The sequence below is a fragment of the Oryctolagus cuniculus genome, chromosome 15, assembly GCF_964237555.1.
Source record: "Oryctolagus cuniculus chromosome 15, mOryCun1.1, whole genome shotgun sequence".
Classification (NCBI taxonomy): domain Eukaryota; kingdom Metazoa; phylum Chordata; class Mammalia; order Lagomorpha; family Leporidae; genus Oryctolagus; species Oryctolagus cuniculus.
The window spans coordinates 52401672-52417748 of record NC_091446.1 but is presented as its reverse complement, the minus strand read 5'-3'; the positions used below and the strand labels follow the sequence as shown (position 1 = coordinate 52417748).

General features: G+C 43.3%; 1 protein-coding gene across 11 annotated transcripts in view; it reads left to right on the top strand.

The window, feature by feature from the left end:
* The window catches only part of ANK3 (ankyrin 3), a 353783-nt gene extending 340196 nt beyond the window's left edge, over nt 1–13587 (top strand). For 4 of the 11 annotated variants that reach the window (XM_051823304.2, XM_051823294.2, XM_051823303.2 and 1 more), the window contains 4 exons: nt 1085–1168; nt 1301–1360; nt 2680–2771; nt 12164–13587. In XM_051823304.2, coding sequence (XP_051679264.1) covers nt 1085–1168; nt 1301–1360; nt 2680–2748 — 213 coding nt within the window. In that variant the 3' untranslated portion in view covers nt 2749–2771; nt 12164–13587. The remainder of the gene's footprint in view (nt 1–1084; nt 1169–1300; nt 1361–2679; nt 2772–12163) is intronic. The other 7 variants (XM_070057690.1, XM_051823295.2, XM_070057691.1 and 4 more) reach the window with 4 other exon arrangements.
* The last annotated feature ends 2490 nt before the right edge of the window (nt 13588–16077 follow it).

Below are 16077 nucleotides of genomic sequence, written 5' to 3'. Positions count from 1 at the left end.
TGCTGTTTTTCCCTAAAGGGGAACAATCATATCTGCGCACTGCACTGTAGCTTAATCTATTTCCCCTTTTCAACAAGAAGTTTGACTGACAGCTCAGTAGGCTCTAGAATATGATCTACCCTTGCAATGTTTATCTTTCTTTGCCACAGCCATGAGGGGCACACATCTGAAGCCGAGTGCCAGGGAGGAAGGGGAGGTAGTGCCGATGCAGCCCGGTTTTGGTGGCTGGGTGGTGCATCTTCACAGAGCTGGCAGACATTGAGAAGTCCAGCTAAGTCCTTCAAATCGCAGTAGGAAAAGGGAGCTGCCCAGAGAGCTAAGAATCTATCCCAGTTTTTAGACTCACCAGATGAAGACCTTTGACAGCTTTCCCCTTCTAAATCAGATCAGTTACTAAATCAAAGGTCAAATCTGCATGTCTTGGGTATTTACCTCGGTGGAAAGGGCTATGGCAGTGGAGATAATCAGACTAGATGGGGCCCCTTCAGTTCAAGGTAGCACCTCTTCAACTGTCCACACTTCATCAGTTACTCTCACTTATTTTCAGACTTGGAACATTTAGTCTAATAAAAAAAAAAAATCCTCTGTACTCTGAACTTTTCTCCTCCAGAAAAAAAAGTGTATATTCACTTCGGTAAATGAATGTTTAAATGAAACAGGAGTGGTATTTACTATGCCCCAACTAAGGTACATGCTTAACTCCAGTGCAATCAAGCTCAGTGCACAATGTACAGATTTGACAGGACTGATGAAGAATCTACCCAGTGGCATGGTCTAATCAGAGGTTAAAGTGAAACCTCTGGGCTTATGTGTGTGTAACTGCATATTATAATTACATGCTTCCAAATTCTTCTTCCTTGGAATTTGTTGCTAACCATCATTCTTACGAATTCTTGAGGTTTAATGCTTGGATGTCATTGACTGCTACCCAGCCTATAGAGTCAGGCTTTCTCCCTTGGATGGAAATAGCTGGCAGAATGCACAACCTCCTATTCTGGAACTCCAGAGCATGTGTGTGCAGTGTTGGGTAGTGTGGCCATCCCTCCAGCTAGTGTGTTGCTAATCTCTGTGCCACCTCCTTTAGGGAGAGGAAGCCAAAAACATTCCTGGTGAATCTGTCACAGAAGAACAGTTCACTGATGAAGAAGGCAACCTCATCACCAGAAAAGTAATCACCTTTGAGAGTTTGCTTCTCTTGGAATTTGGGGGGTTGCGGTATTAAAAGACGGTGCTATTTGTGTGCTAGAGTGTCACTGCTGGACACGGAAAAACCTCGACTTGTCCCCATTGCCTCCTACAGATCACTCGGAAAGTAATAAGGCGAATTGTTGTCCCACAAGAGAGGAAACGTGATGATGTGGTAATGGAGAGGGAATGCCAAGGAGGAGGAGGAGAAAAGCTTGTGCACTCCCTAGAAAATGCTAGCAGGCTGGCATCTGCCGTGTGGCAGCTTGAAGTGTTTGCTGCTTTTGCCATTGTATGCATTTGCACAGGGTCAAAGGGAAAGACTTTTGCTGCTAATGTTCTTTCATGTTATGTATATTTTATATAACAATACTAGAAGTTTTCAGCAGAGGTTTCATTTAAGTTCCTTTATTGGGGATAGAACGCGCCAGAGAGAGAAGGTAAAATTCTTCACCACGCTGACCCCTTGGAAGTGCCGCAGCACTGCCCAGAGCTCTGAATTCCCTTGAGCACCTGCCTGGAACATGGATGGAGAACACTGCATATGCACGGGGTTTAAATGTTGGGATGGCCAAGAGTTCAGTTCCGAGTCCTTAGATCAGATGTATGCATTTTTCCCTTTCGGGCATATTCTGTGTGAAAATCCAGTGCGCCAGTTCAAGGAAACTCAAGACTGAACAGAGTCACTCACCAAAGGAATGCCCGTCTCACATCTCTGCTCATATTTCATTTCTGTTTCTCAGAGTGTCACCTTTTTGATTTTTTTAAATAGAAACTTCAAGAGACTGTTTATGTAAGAAAAAAAGTGAACTGAAAATTTCTCAGGAGGACTAAATCAGAAAGTTGGATAGGCTTCTCTGTTTGCTCTTACATATGGGGTAAACACAGTATTTGTACATCAACGTTGCCCTCCCAGGAGTGTGTCCTGGTGCTCAGTGAAGAGAAGTGTTGTTTTGTGAAGAAATTGCTGCCTCCTTGGTCTGGGAGTGAGAGGAAGGCGTTGGCAAACTCCACAAGCCTTTTCTTTTTAAAAGCTTCTCTGATCAACATCATTTCTATGGTGTCTCGTTCTTGATTCATACTTGACTGAGAAATTTCAGTCTCATGGCAGCAGATTAAATATTTGCTAGTTTAAACAGGCATAAAATTTACTTCACTGGGGTTAGGGGATCTTGAGCTTGAGTGATGATTTCTTCCAGCTTGCTCTAGCAAATGGACAGGCTGCTCAATTTCTTTAAAAAGACTAACCGGCTGAGTTACTGTGAAGCAATTATGTTGTATTAATTTTGACAGTGCTCTCGAGCTTGCCGTGATGATGCTACGCTGTGTGGTTAAACCAAAGAGTGGATCTATCTTTGGACGTGAAGTGACCAAGTGCTTTAAACTGTTTCACTTATCCCTAATCCAGCCTCCAGGGACCAGAGAGTGGGAGCGACTTTCTAACTACATGTTTTTTGCCATGAAATCTTAATGTGTGTCTGTTTCCTTTTGAAGCAGGGAGAAGCTTATAAAGTGAAGGCAAAGAAAGAAGTCCGACCCGTGGAAAAGAAGAGCTACTCGTAAGAGTGAACGGTTAGTCAAGGGCGGTAAGTGTGCGCATACCAACAGCAGTGGGACTTGGATTCCTGGGAAACGTCTACATTTCACTGCTTAAGTGATTCAGGTCTTCCCTTCCTCTTTTTCACTCAATTACTCTTTTGAAAATACAGTATGCAGTCGTTCAAGTTTTTTATGTTTATGTATGCATATATATATATTTATATATGCAAGTGCTAAATCTTGCCGCTAGTTCACAGTCCATAAACTTGCTCCTCACAGATTAGGCAGGAATTTAAATGTAAATGATGTTTGCAGAAGCAAATGTAAATAGGAATTTTTTTTTTCAATCTCCTCTTCCCCATGAATGAAGGCTCACTCTGAAATGCAGTAGCCTCATACAATCCCTTGGGAAGACTATTTGGCAATAAAGAATTCTTACAAATCTACTGAGCTGTATTAATCCAACCTTTTGCCATTTTTAGCCATGAGCACCTGTGAGTATAATTTTGGTTGAAATTTAGTGGCTGCAAAGTCTAAATGAAATGATTGAAACCCCCATTTACTACTTTGGATATTTTATATAAACCAAAGCACAAAATAAGCACTATTTGTTTCAAAAATTAACATTTGGCAAGTGAGCTTTATTTAAACTTGTATGGACTTTTCTTTATAAGTCTCACTTCTCCTTTGAACACTGATTTCTGTGTAACTACAGCTAGAAAGGTCAGTTAGGGTGAAAACCCCGATTTTTGCAAAGTCCTTCATCGGTCTGCCAGCTCAACCAAAATCATTTCTTTGGGGCTATTCACATATGGTCCCTGTAGCTCCACTGCTCAAACTCAAGTGCAAATGGGTTCTAGGCTTCACTTGTACACATCTGTTGCTCCCTGCTTATCAAAATCCTGGTGGGTAGAGTGCTAAGGTAAGGAACCCAGAGATTATCTAGTGCTGTTGCCCCTGATTTTGCATGTCAGGTAACAGTCCAGGTGAGTTCTTAATTCCCCCTCTCTAACCCCATCATTTGTTTCTTCCCTCGCAGATTTATCTCACTTCCTCTCCATGAGGCTTTCTCTTGGGCACTGAGCAGTCTCTGGTCAACACTCACATGACCCTGCCCCTCAAAGAAATTAAGTTTGAGAGATTTGGCCGGCGCCGTGGCTCACTTGGCTAATCCTCCGCCTGCAGCGCCGGCACCCCAGGTTCTAGTCCTGGTTGCCCCTCTTACAGTCCAGCTCTCTGCTGTGGCCTGGGAGTGCAGTGGAGGATGGCCCAAGTGCTTGGGTCCCTATACCTGCATGGGAGACCAGGAGAAGCACCTGGCTCCTGGCTTCGGATCGGCGCAGCGCTGGCTGTAGCAGCCATTTGGGGGATGAACCAAGGGAAGGAAAACCTTTCTCTCTGTCTCTCTCTCTCACTGTCTATAACTCTGCCTGTCGAATAATAATAATAATTTAAAAATAAAAAAATAATTTAAGTTTGAGATATTTAACACTAACCAAGCCTAACTAGCCAATCACAGCAATATTTAATGGCACTGAGGAAAAAAAAATAGTTGCTGTACATACTCTAACAAGTGTTTTATGTATGTGTTTCATTTAACTCTCAGTCAGCCCCTCTTGGAGTGGTCCTCCTACTGTCCCCACTTAACAGATAAGAAGCAGGCCTAAAGTGGTTAAGGAAATGGCTTGAGCACAAGTGTGAAAGTGGCAGACACAGGCAAGCTGCCCCAGAGTCCACATTCTCTGCCTTGCTTACTGGATACAATGAAGGCTTCCTTGAGAAGGTGGTGTTTGAGCTGAGTTTTACAGAATGAAGAGGAGTCAGCCATTTCTGTAAGGATTCTGGTCTTCACCCTGACACCAGCGGGAAGTGACTGACGCTTTCTAGGCAAGGGTGGGGTAGGATCTAATTCGTGCCCTGCACCACTCTCTCCAGCTCACGGTAGAGAGTGATTGGATGGATGAGCAGAAAACTTGCTAAAAGACTCCTGCGAGCTTTGGCAGTGAGGATAGCTGAATCAGGAGATACTGACACAACTGGCTTTTTATTGGATCAAAAGAGTGCATGAGGAGAAAATTCATGATGACATCAGTATAGCATTATCTAGAAAGAACCCACCCATGATGCATGTCCTACTGAGCCTGGTGAAAGACATACACACAGATTCATCAAATACTAAGCATGAGTTGACTGTCTTGAATGCATCTATTTAAGGGACTCTAAATGATAAATGAACTGTGAGTCAAAGAACTGAGTCAGCTTTAGTATGCCCTGAAATGTTTAGCGATTTATTCAATCATATACTCTGACTTCAAGTGGAGAGAACCAGAAAAGTCACCCATACCTGCTGAGCCATTTTTCTGCAGTCACATATATCTTGAATAAATGACACCAAAAGATATGACAGTGTTCTGCTTCCAGGGCCCTCTAGAATGTGCTAATGTAGACATGACTTGGTCACTAACTCTACCAGAGGCTTTAAAATGATAATCATCCCATAAAGAAACTGTCTGGCTCACGTGCTCTACCACTATGAAGGGACAGAAATTCAGGTAAATTAATTGCTATGCATGTGAAAGTCATTTCAACATAAAGCACACTTAATGTTTCAGAAGGAAAACACAGTGATTTGACAGCAAGCCTGATTTTATTTCCCAAGGTAGTATTTGTCTCCCATAAGTGAACTTAGGAAATTAGTCCCAGAATACTGCCTGGAGTTCCAGGACATTGAATGTGTGTTTTGGAAAAAACAATTTGCAAATATATTGAGAGTTTTTATGATCTTGATGGCTGCCTCTTTTTTTTTTTTTTTAATATTACAAAACAACTACGCAAGTGAAATGCTGCCAGATTTCACAGAGTCTCAGATGGTTCCATCAGAATTTTTACTACCCATTGTAAGACCAGTTCAATTTTGAGCTATGTGAACCCTGCACCTGCTTTTCTTTGACTCACAGCCATCCTATTTTTAAGGGGAAAGCTAAGGACTTTACAGATTTGTGCGCAGTATGTAGGAATTTGTAGTTTGAAAAATATTTTTACATTTTTGTCTTATTTCCTCCTTCAAGCAAATGTTAGATAGGTTAGGCCAGTTTTGCATGCAACTTTCTACAGATGGGATACTCAGGCTCATGGGGACCAGATGATGTGTCTGCTGCTACATGGTTCATGATTGCTAGAGCTAGAACTTGAACTCAAGATTACTGCTACTCAGCCTAGTGCTTTCTAATACACCAAACCATCTCTCGAGACTTATTAATGAATAAGTCATTTTTCAATCAAATGATTTCTGTATGCTAGGCACTAGGTAAAATCACTACATGTATTACCTCATATAATCCCCCAAAAGATACAATATTATAAATATTACTATACCTTTTTTAGGAAACTGAGGTTTACAAAGTCCTATAGCTAGGGAACAAAATAATGAAATTTAAACTCTTGTATAACTTAAGATCTTAACTTACTCATATTAACACCATTTGACAAGTATTAGAGACCCAAAAGCAAATGTTTAGTCAAATAAATGGACAGCTACAACCTATACACATTTCTTCATATTTTACACAGTGAAGCACTAAGATTTTTTTTTCATTTTTTTAGACTTAATTTTAAAAGTTTGTTTTTAAAACAGAGAGTGAGCATGCACTATCTTCCATCCACTAATCCATTCCTCAAATGGCCAGAGCTAGAGTGAGCTGAAGCCAGGAGCCGGGAGCTCATTCGAGGTCTGCCATGTACATGGCAGGGACTCAGTTTCTTGAGCCTTCATGGCTGCCTCCTGGGGTCAGCAAGAAGCCGGAGCCAGAGGAGATGTACCCGGGCCCTTGGATGTGGGCTCTGGACATTCTAACCAGTGTCTTAATTGGTAGGGCAGACACATGTCCCTTTTTTTTACTTCATATTTAGGCTATCAATAATCTCGGGATTTTTATTTGAAATACCACTAGAGGGCTGATTAGCGAGGTCATGGCAAGAGAAGATCCCCACACGAAGGCTATTACAAAGACTTCTGTTTACAAGTAGCTCTATTACACACCACCTTTGGGAAAATGCTCTGGCTCTCACAGCCAAATGGAAGCCAAGGGTGACCAGAGTGCCTGCCAGGGCAGAATTTTATCCCAGGCTGAAAAATTGACTCATTTCATTCATTTCTTCAAAAGACATCCAACCACCTGCCTAGCTTGCAGTGGAGGAACTAGAGAGACAGAATGGCGAAGATCACTTCCATCTATGGCCCCAGCCTTTCTGGATGCCCCAGTTCAACAGGGGAAAGAGATGGGACAAACAGGAGGAGCTTCCACAGAAAGTACATGGAGATTTTGCATTATCTTTTAATTCATTTTCCATGGTTGTTTTGAAGCCCCTCCTATTTTTTTTTTTTTTTTTTTTTTTTTTTTTTTTTTTTTTGACAGGCAGAGTGGACAGTGAGAGAGACAGAGAGAAAGGTCTTCCTTTGCCGTTGGTTCACCCTCCAATGGCCGCCACGGCCGGTGCGCTGCGGCCGGCACATCGCGCTGATCCGATGGCAGGAGCCAGGAGCCAGGTGCTTTTTCCTGGTCTCCCATGGGGTGCAGGGCCCAAGCACTTGGACCATCCTCCACTGCCTTCCCGGGCCACAGCAGAGAGCTGGCCTGGAAGAGGGGCAACCGGGACAGAATCCGGCACCCCGGCCAGGACTAGAACCTGGTGTGCCGGCGCCGCAGGCGGAGGATTAGCCTAGTGAGCCGTGGCGCTGGCCCCATCTGGCTCTTAAGGAGCTGTATTGAAACAGGGCAGTGTAGGAGATGGGGGCTGGGCCTTTATACTGGAGACAGGGACTCCATCACTGGAGCCATCACTGCTGCCTGTCAGCATCTGCATGAGCAGGAAGCTGAATCAGGAGCCAGAGCTGGGTGTGGCACCCAGGTATTCCAGTATAGGGCAGAGGCATCCGAGTTGGCATCTTACTCATTAAGCTAAATGCCCACCCAAGGAGATGGCATTTGAAACAAACAAAGTGTAGAGTGGAGTTAGATATGGGTGACTAAGGAAGGGAATTAGTAGGTGGATACAGATTCGTGAGCAAAGAAAAATAATGGAAAGTAGTGCAGTCAACAGCTGTCTAGATCCTCAGAGGGAGGGCTGTGGACCCACAAAAGTGAAGTCCCTGGGAGTCTGAGAGAACTACGGGTGTCAGGACTGAGCCCTCATCTGCTGAATCAGAATCCCAGGTGATACATAAGCACATTACACTTCACAGGGCACCAGCAGATGCCCCTGGCTCTCAACCTTGGTCAGACACTACAGTATAGATTTTTTTAAAATGTTTACGCTGGGTCCCGTTCCAAGAAATCTGCATAAACCCCTGTGGATGTAGCCCGGACTCCTGGGTCATTTTAAGTCTTCCCAGATCATCCTAATGTAATAATGTTTTCCACGCTAGAACACACAGAGCTTCAGTTGCCAAGCTAAAGATGGGAGATGTTTCTTAACCTACACATTAAGAGCTAAAAAACCGCAGGTATGTCCATGGGCTTGGAAGGGACAGGTCAATTGTGTGGCTAAGTGTACTCCTGATTGGAAGACATGATACAGCAAGTACAATATTAATCTGCAAAATAACCACCATGAAAACCCATTGAAGTAGTCTTTTTCTCTTTTAAAATTTCTATAATAATTTTCTTAATAGTTAAAAAATTAACAGGAAAATGGCAGAAAGCAATGCTTGTCTTCTAAGCTAGTTTCTCCTACCTTGGCTTTGGAAGGTATACAAAACCCAAAAATTCCGAAATGCAAATCTGTCCATCTCCGATTCATTATCTAAGCCCAGGAAGGGGTTAGATTCAAAATTCTCTTCCTGAAATGTTCCTGCCCTCATGCCTGCCCATCAGAGGGCGCCCTCGTCACAGTTTATACACAGTGCAGCTCTTTTATGCAGGGCACTCAGCCACTTAAATCACGGTGCTCGGGCTTTTTGTGCAGTGCAGTATTTGATACAAAGTCTCCGGCTTTTTGTGCAGTGCAATATTTGATACAAAGTCTGGTTCGTGTAGGACCTCCCTGCATCCTGTAAGGCTGAGATCAACACTGCACTACCAAGTTTTATAAGGGGAACTAACTCCCACTTTTAAAATCACACTCACTCAAAAACACGGGGACATAATTCATAGCATTTTTTTTAAGTTACTGAAATGTATCTACTATTTCTAGATAATGTTTGCTTACACTGAGGTAAGAAGAAGGCCTTGCTTCTTGTTACAAAATTCATCTAGGAAGTTGGGTTGGTCTTCAGTAGAGAACAACAAAAAAAATTAAACTAGGTTGTGAATTCCCATCTGTAAATTAACTAAAAATGATCAAACTTTCTAATAAATGGAATAAAGTGTATGTCACACAGTAAAACAGTAGGGGAAAAAGTTTAGAGAAACTTCCTGAGGATCCCCCTAAGAAACAGGGTGGGTGTGCACTGTGGTAACATTATAATGGGAACATCAGAGAAGCCTGGTGCCTACGAGGTTAGGATGAAGGGGTAAAAACAGAGGCGTGAAAATCCTGATCTTACTGCGCTTTGCCTGTCCTCTGGACATGATCTGCCCAATGAGTCACTTTCCTTCTCGGGACGATGGGAGCCATGGGGGAGGGAGGTGCTGAAACCACCCAGAAGGAATTGATACTTTGATGTTCTTGGCTGCAAGCGTTAGTGACCTGGGATCTGAAGGTCAACAGCACTTTTAATACAAAAAAAAAAAAGGCAAGTCTCGGGCTCTATAAGGCAGACAGGAAGTGCGGCACTGACATTTTGCACAGGCCAGAGTGTCTCAGGGGATCCTTATGAAGACAGAGCAACGTGTCCAGGATAAGCCCAACAACCGCAGGCGACCGAGAACACTCTAGGTCCCCAAGTGAAGCCTAATTCTCAGGTTCTTCTAGGTTTGCAGAAATGCGTTGTTGCTTGTACATGAGTGGACAGGATTATTCCTACAGGACAGCATGCCTCAGGATTTCTAGAGGGGCTGTGTCTTATTCTCAGACAGGCGTTCAGTTCCATCGGCTCTTCACGGTGACTGGGAAAGCAGGACTCCATGTGAGAGGATCTATGTTCCGTGGAGAAGGAATTCACATAAGAACAATGCTGAACAAAAGTTTGAAAACCTTTGCTAAAGAATGTTGATTTATTTTGACATATTCAGCCTGGCCATCAAACACTGATGCTTTATATAGGAACTGTCCAGTAAGATAAGACATTCTCAGTAAAACCTCCATTAAAAAAAAAAAAAAAAAGCTAAATTAAATGATCCCACCATGACTGATGTGGACAGGAGAAGAAAGCTGTTCTTTGCAGTGCTTAAAGTTTTTAATAAAAACACTTTTAAATTATTTTATTCATGATGGAGGAAACACAGACCAGACAGAGCGCCCATTCACTGGTGCGTTCCCCAGATGCCTGCAGCTGCTGGGGCTCAGCCGGGCCAGGCCAAGGCCAGGAACTGGTTAACACAATCTAGGTCTCCCACGTGGCTGTCAGGAACCCAACTCATCACCATCACCTCCCCAGGCGCACAGTGACAGGAAGCTGGAGGGAGGAACCAGAGCAAGAGATGAAACCCAGGCACGCCGAGAAGGGATGCAGGCATCTCATCTGCTGTGCGGAACAATGGCCCCACCAGCTAGGCTTTGATGTTAAATTACATCTGGAGAAGCCATTCCATAGAAATTAAGTAATGGCGCTGTTCTTTTTGCAGAGATTAGCTGGATTTTTACAGCGGCATGGGGGAGGGGTCAGGGACTTATAAAACGTTCAGAAACAACTGAGATGCCCTACAAGGTGGGGGAGGGGATGTCTGGTCCACCCAATAAGGCCCAGGAAAGCATCTGGTCTGGCCCTGCCAAGGCAGCTGCAGGCAGGACTCGAAGTCCAGTGCATCCATAGCAGGCTAATTTTGAAGTTGGTAAGTTTGCATGGCCTGCAAATGGTGTTATAAATATGCAGATGGTCCTTCCTCAGCCCTGCGCTGACTCTATCCCTGGCCTTTTGGGCCCATGTTGGTCATCAATATCAAAATGCAAGGCACCTGGACCATCTCAGATCACCTGTACCAGCCACCTCATTTATAAATGGTACGATTGAGGCCCAAGCAGCTGTAGTTGGCTCTCTGAAGAGCTGAGTGATCCTAGCTTCAGACACAACCAACAGGTCCCTCTGACTCCATCTCCAGAACCACAAATGTAGTAAGCAAGGCTCTGTTTAAATCACAGGGTCACCCAGATATGGTCTTTTGTTTTAAAGATTTATTTATTAAAGTCAGAGTTACACACACACACACACACACACACACACACACAGCTTCCATCCACTGGTTCACTCCCCAATTGGCCACAACAGCCAGAGCTGCACCGATCAGGAGCCAGGAGCTACTTCCAGGTCTCCCGTGTTGTGCAGGGGCCCAAGCACTTGGGCCATCTTCTACTGCTTTCCCAGGCCACAGCAGAGAGCTAGATCCAGAAGTTGAGCAGCTGAATCTCAAACTGGTGCCCATGTGGGATGCTGGCACCCCAGGCAGCGGCTTTACCCGCTACGCCACAGTGCCGGCCCCAGTAAGGTCTTCTAATTGATTTCTGGTACGCTGTAGGGCCTTGTCTTCTGAGGCATCTAACAAGTAGCTTCTGTAAAAGCATCGTGTTAAACTACCCTACTCCAAAGTGGAAGGCCCCCATTCCCTTGGACTTTTCTGCTGTCAAGAAAGGCTTAGCCAAGTTCTCTTTAAAACAAAAACAGGTAGGTTGGGCTGGCGCTGTGGCGCAGCGGGTTAAAGCCTTGGCCTGAAGCATTGGCATCCCTTATGGGCGCCGGTTGAAGATCTGGCTGCTCTACTTCTGATCCAGCTCTCTACCTTGGTCTGGGAAAGCAGTAGAAGATGGCCCAAGTCCTTGGGCCCCTGCACCCACATGGGAGACCTGGAGGAAGCTTCTGGTTCCTGGCTTTGGATTGGTGCAGCTCCAGCTGTTGCAGCCATCTGGGGAAGTGAACCAGCAGATGGAAGACCTCTCTAACTCTGCCTTTCAAATAAAATAAATAAATCTTAAAAAACAAAAAAGTGGGTGTTACAGTACCTCAGGTTAAGCTGTAGGTCCAGACACACCCATATCTCATATGGGAAGGCTGGGCTGAGTCAAGGCTCCTCAGCTTCCAATCCAGCTTCCTGCTAATGCGTTCAGGGGGGTAGCAGGTGACAACTCAAGTGCTTGTGCCCCTGCCATCTCTGTGGGAGACCTGGGCTCCTGATTTTGGACTGGTCCAGCCCTGGCTATTGCAGGCATTTGTGGAGTGAACTAGCAGGTGGATGATTTCTCTCTGCCTTTCAAGTAGATGAAAATAAAGCAGCATTTACCAAAAAAAAAAAAAAAAAAAAAAAAAAAGGAAGCTAAACTAAACTCACTGCCTTCTGTCTTTCCACAGAATCATGTGTTTTACTGCCAGTATTGAGAAATTCGTGGACGAAATATCAGCAGGAAAGAAAAATCCTGAGAAGACTACATGTGTTTGCTGCTTCCACCATTAAAATGGCATGATTTTTTTTTACGCAAAAAGAAAAAAGAAAAAGAAAACCACTCACGTTTTAATTTAGCATGAGCCAATTTACAGAGCATGGAAACTCACTTTCATTTCCAGGATTGGCACGTGTGCAATTAGCAATGCAGTTGTATATACAAGAAGCCATGCTGTTAACAGTTTATCTCGAGTCATTTGGTGTCATTTACAAGAGGAAGAAACTCCTGCCTCCAGAAGGGACAGAAGGAGACGGAATGATCAAGTGACAGAGAAACACTAAAATTACTAAATCCACAACAGCTCGCCTTATTTTTCTTGGACCCAAACTGTCAGGGTATAAACACTATTTGTTTCTTTTTTAAAACATGGATCATTTTGCTGTAAATACTAACACTGTATAAATCCTAACAGAAGAATAGAATAAATGCTGATAAGGCACTGCCTCTTAGAACACAAACCAGAATATTGCAGATGCATTTAACCTAACAGGGGTCTCAAGAGACTTCACCCTAGAAGAGGAGGGAGGGGATCTGGGTGGGGGGGCTCTTCACTGATTCTTGTATATTAGCAATTATAATGTTTGTATATGCAAAACTGCTAGCTTGATTTTAAAAACTTTAAAATCTGCTGCAAATTTAAATAATTCCCAAAATGAGGAATTCTGTAGTTCTGTGAAAAAATTTTTTCTTCAGAATACTAATATTTTGATGCATGTGTATCACCTTATTTTGATTAAACCTTTTCCAATTTTGCAAACACTACAGTATACTGCAACACAGAAGATTTTATCTGGAAACACAAAGCCCTTCATCTAATATTTGTTGCTATTGCCAATTTTTCAATGAAATGACCTAAAAACTACAACAAAAAAAATTTAACCTATACAGTAGTTGCTTTAGGGGGTGGGGGGTTGCTAACTGTTAGTGCTTACAAGGGGGAAATGCTTGCCGCTGTAGGGGTGGATGTGCTCAGAAGAGGCCCCAGTGGGGGGTAATTAAAATGGACTGAACTGAAACCCTTAGCTAGTAGAGGGGCAGCACGCTGTCAAATTATTCCTGTATCGTGTACTGGCTAAAAGATGTAGACACCTTTCCGTAAGCCAATCATTTGTAACCATTCTAGCAGTGTCATACTAGGTTTCTAAGGCTGCTGTGTTTTCAAGGGCATTTTTATTTGGGTTTTGGTGAAATTCTTTACTTTGTTGATTATAATCACATAAAATCGGCATTCATGGACACCTAGCTCTAATGACATATGTATGAAAACCCATACACTGGATGACCTAGTCGATTATTTAAGCATAAAATAAATTGTGTTAAACTCTTCATCTATCTGCGCCCTCCAGTGTCCTTGTGTTGTCTGGCAGAAGGCGTTGTTCTGACCTCTTGTGCTGTGAATCCTAGTGGCACTAATCTACCCTCCAGTCCTGTCTGTGCCCCTGTGGTCCCCCAAGAGCCAGTCCCTAGTATTCAATGCTGCCTTCACATTTCCAGCTTAGAAAGTACTGTGCATCTCGTGGAGGAGTCAGGAATGAACGATTAAGGGACTATCTCTGCCCACATCTGCTTCCAAAAAGTGGGGGGAGTGGGACCAGAAGAGCTGACTCATCAAGACGCTGTCCACAGGCACCTCTGAGCTCCATCTGACCAGCACTTGCTTTTATTCCATAAAGCCGGTCTTTCAGTTGGCATTCATTTGCACTCTTTACAAGACGGGAGATGGCATATGGTAACTCGAGTTCCTAACTTCACCTTCAAATCAAGTTTTGGCAACCATGGGCTTCCTGCCCCGAAGCCCACATCCCACTCGGGGCAGTTGTCTCTGCCTGCTCCAGCCAGGTGTGTGGTCTGTAGGTACCACAATCCCATTTCTTGCATTTATGTGTTGGCACTGCAGTTTGCAGCCCATACCCTTCAAGAGTCTAAATTCTACAGGGGTGGATAGGATGACTGCTTTATTTTTTTATTCCAGCCCGCAGCATGGCATATATAGTAGTGGCCATAACCGTCGTCATTGCTAAAACTGGAATGATCACCGTGTGCCATTCCCTGTCCTAAACACATCCCATTTATTAACTCATTTTGTCTTCATAACCACTTTATGAGTTAGGTACTGACTTGGAAACTAATAGCCATCCTATAAAATTAAATGCTTGCTCAGAGCCATTCAGCAAGGTCGTATATTGCCTGTCCATTAAAGTCACTGCCAAATGGGGTAAGGTCTTTCCAAGAGAGATCTGTTGTCAGTGCAGAAGGCATGTATGGAAAACCTATGCTAGACTGCATTTTGCATGGTGTCCCAACATGCCCCGATCCTTGCAGCAAAATCCTATGAACAAGCTGAGACCCCTCAAGGGATAGAACAACAAACCTTGCTCAAAAAGTTTTTCTTTAAACCAGGATCACAACTCAGGTATTCTAACTTCTCCTCTAAGTTATAAATTCCTGACACCTGATCCTTTCCAGAGGTGTTTATCCTGAACTAGAAATTGAATGGTATGTACTTGTCTAGCTGTCAAAGGATAATGTTTATATACCTGAAAATTTGACTTTAGGAATATGTGATAGGTTAAGCTTCTGGTGAGGAAAAAAAGTCATGAATTTACTCAGAAGTACCCAAAATATGACAGAATTTTATTTGCTTATATGATGTATATATGTACAATTTCTATGTATACATGGATTGAACAGAGCATACATTATTTGTGCCTAATATAATCCTTGGCCTGCTAGCTTATGAAAATGTATTTAAGCTTTTCATTGACTGACATTCCTGTTTAAAAAAAAAAAAAAAGAACTGTGGTTGATAAATTCCTGGTATTTGCTCTATTTTTCCATGCTATATTCCTACCGACTTCCTGAGTTTGTTACACTGTGTTATCGATATATTGCCACCTTATGGCCACAGACTGTACAGGACCGTCTCACCACTTCCAAGAGGGATCTGCTGCCTTCATGAACTAAGCATCCAGCCTCCTTTCCTCTGTAAACAAGGACCGCTCTGGCAGCCTGCCATTCCACCACGCTCACCTTGCTGTCATCCTGGGGTTACATCAAGGCTTAAGTTTTTCTCCATTTCAAATAAACAGAAAAAGGTCTTTGCTTGCCTATATTATTATGAGAAGTCCAGAAGTCAATCACAGGAATATCTCAACCTCTGGGTCTCTCAGAAGCAGCCAGGGATCCAAAAGCTATCTTCTTGTCTAGGTGACTTGTGGTATTGCTGATTTGCTGAACAAGCCTTGGCATACTAAGCGGTGTATAAGGTCCTAGTGTCATTGCACCTCATGCAGGAATTTATGATCAAATAGCGCAGAGGGAATATTTCCAAGATTGAGATTGGAGCCAAACTTTTCAACAGTTCTTTTAGTAACAGGCACAAAAAAAGGCAGTGCAGTAATTTCCTATCTGGCTAACTGTGTACCACAAATTTTGACAAGCATACTTAGTAATAAGCCCAACACCTCACTTTTTAATAAATAAACTCAGCTCAAAAAGGGAAAAACAAAATTTACCATCTCATTTACTGATAGTTTTGTACAACTAAAGCTATTTATTATAGAATTCTTTATTCCTTAGTGCTTCTTCAGTTGGATAATAAACACCCAGAGGATTGGGGTGGGTGTTTAGTACCATGGTAAAGTCACTGCTCTAGATGCCTATATCCCATCAGAGAGTGGTTCTTGTCTCAGCTCTTCTGAGACATACTGTCAATGTGCACCCTGGGAAGCCACAGGTAATGGCTCAAGTACTTGGGTCCCTGCAATCCACATGGATGACCCAGATTGAGTTCTAGGCTCCTGGCTTTGATCTGGTCCAGTC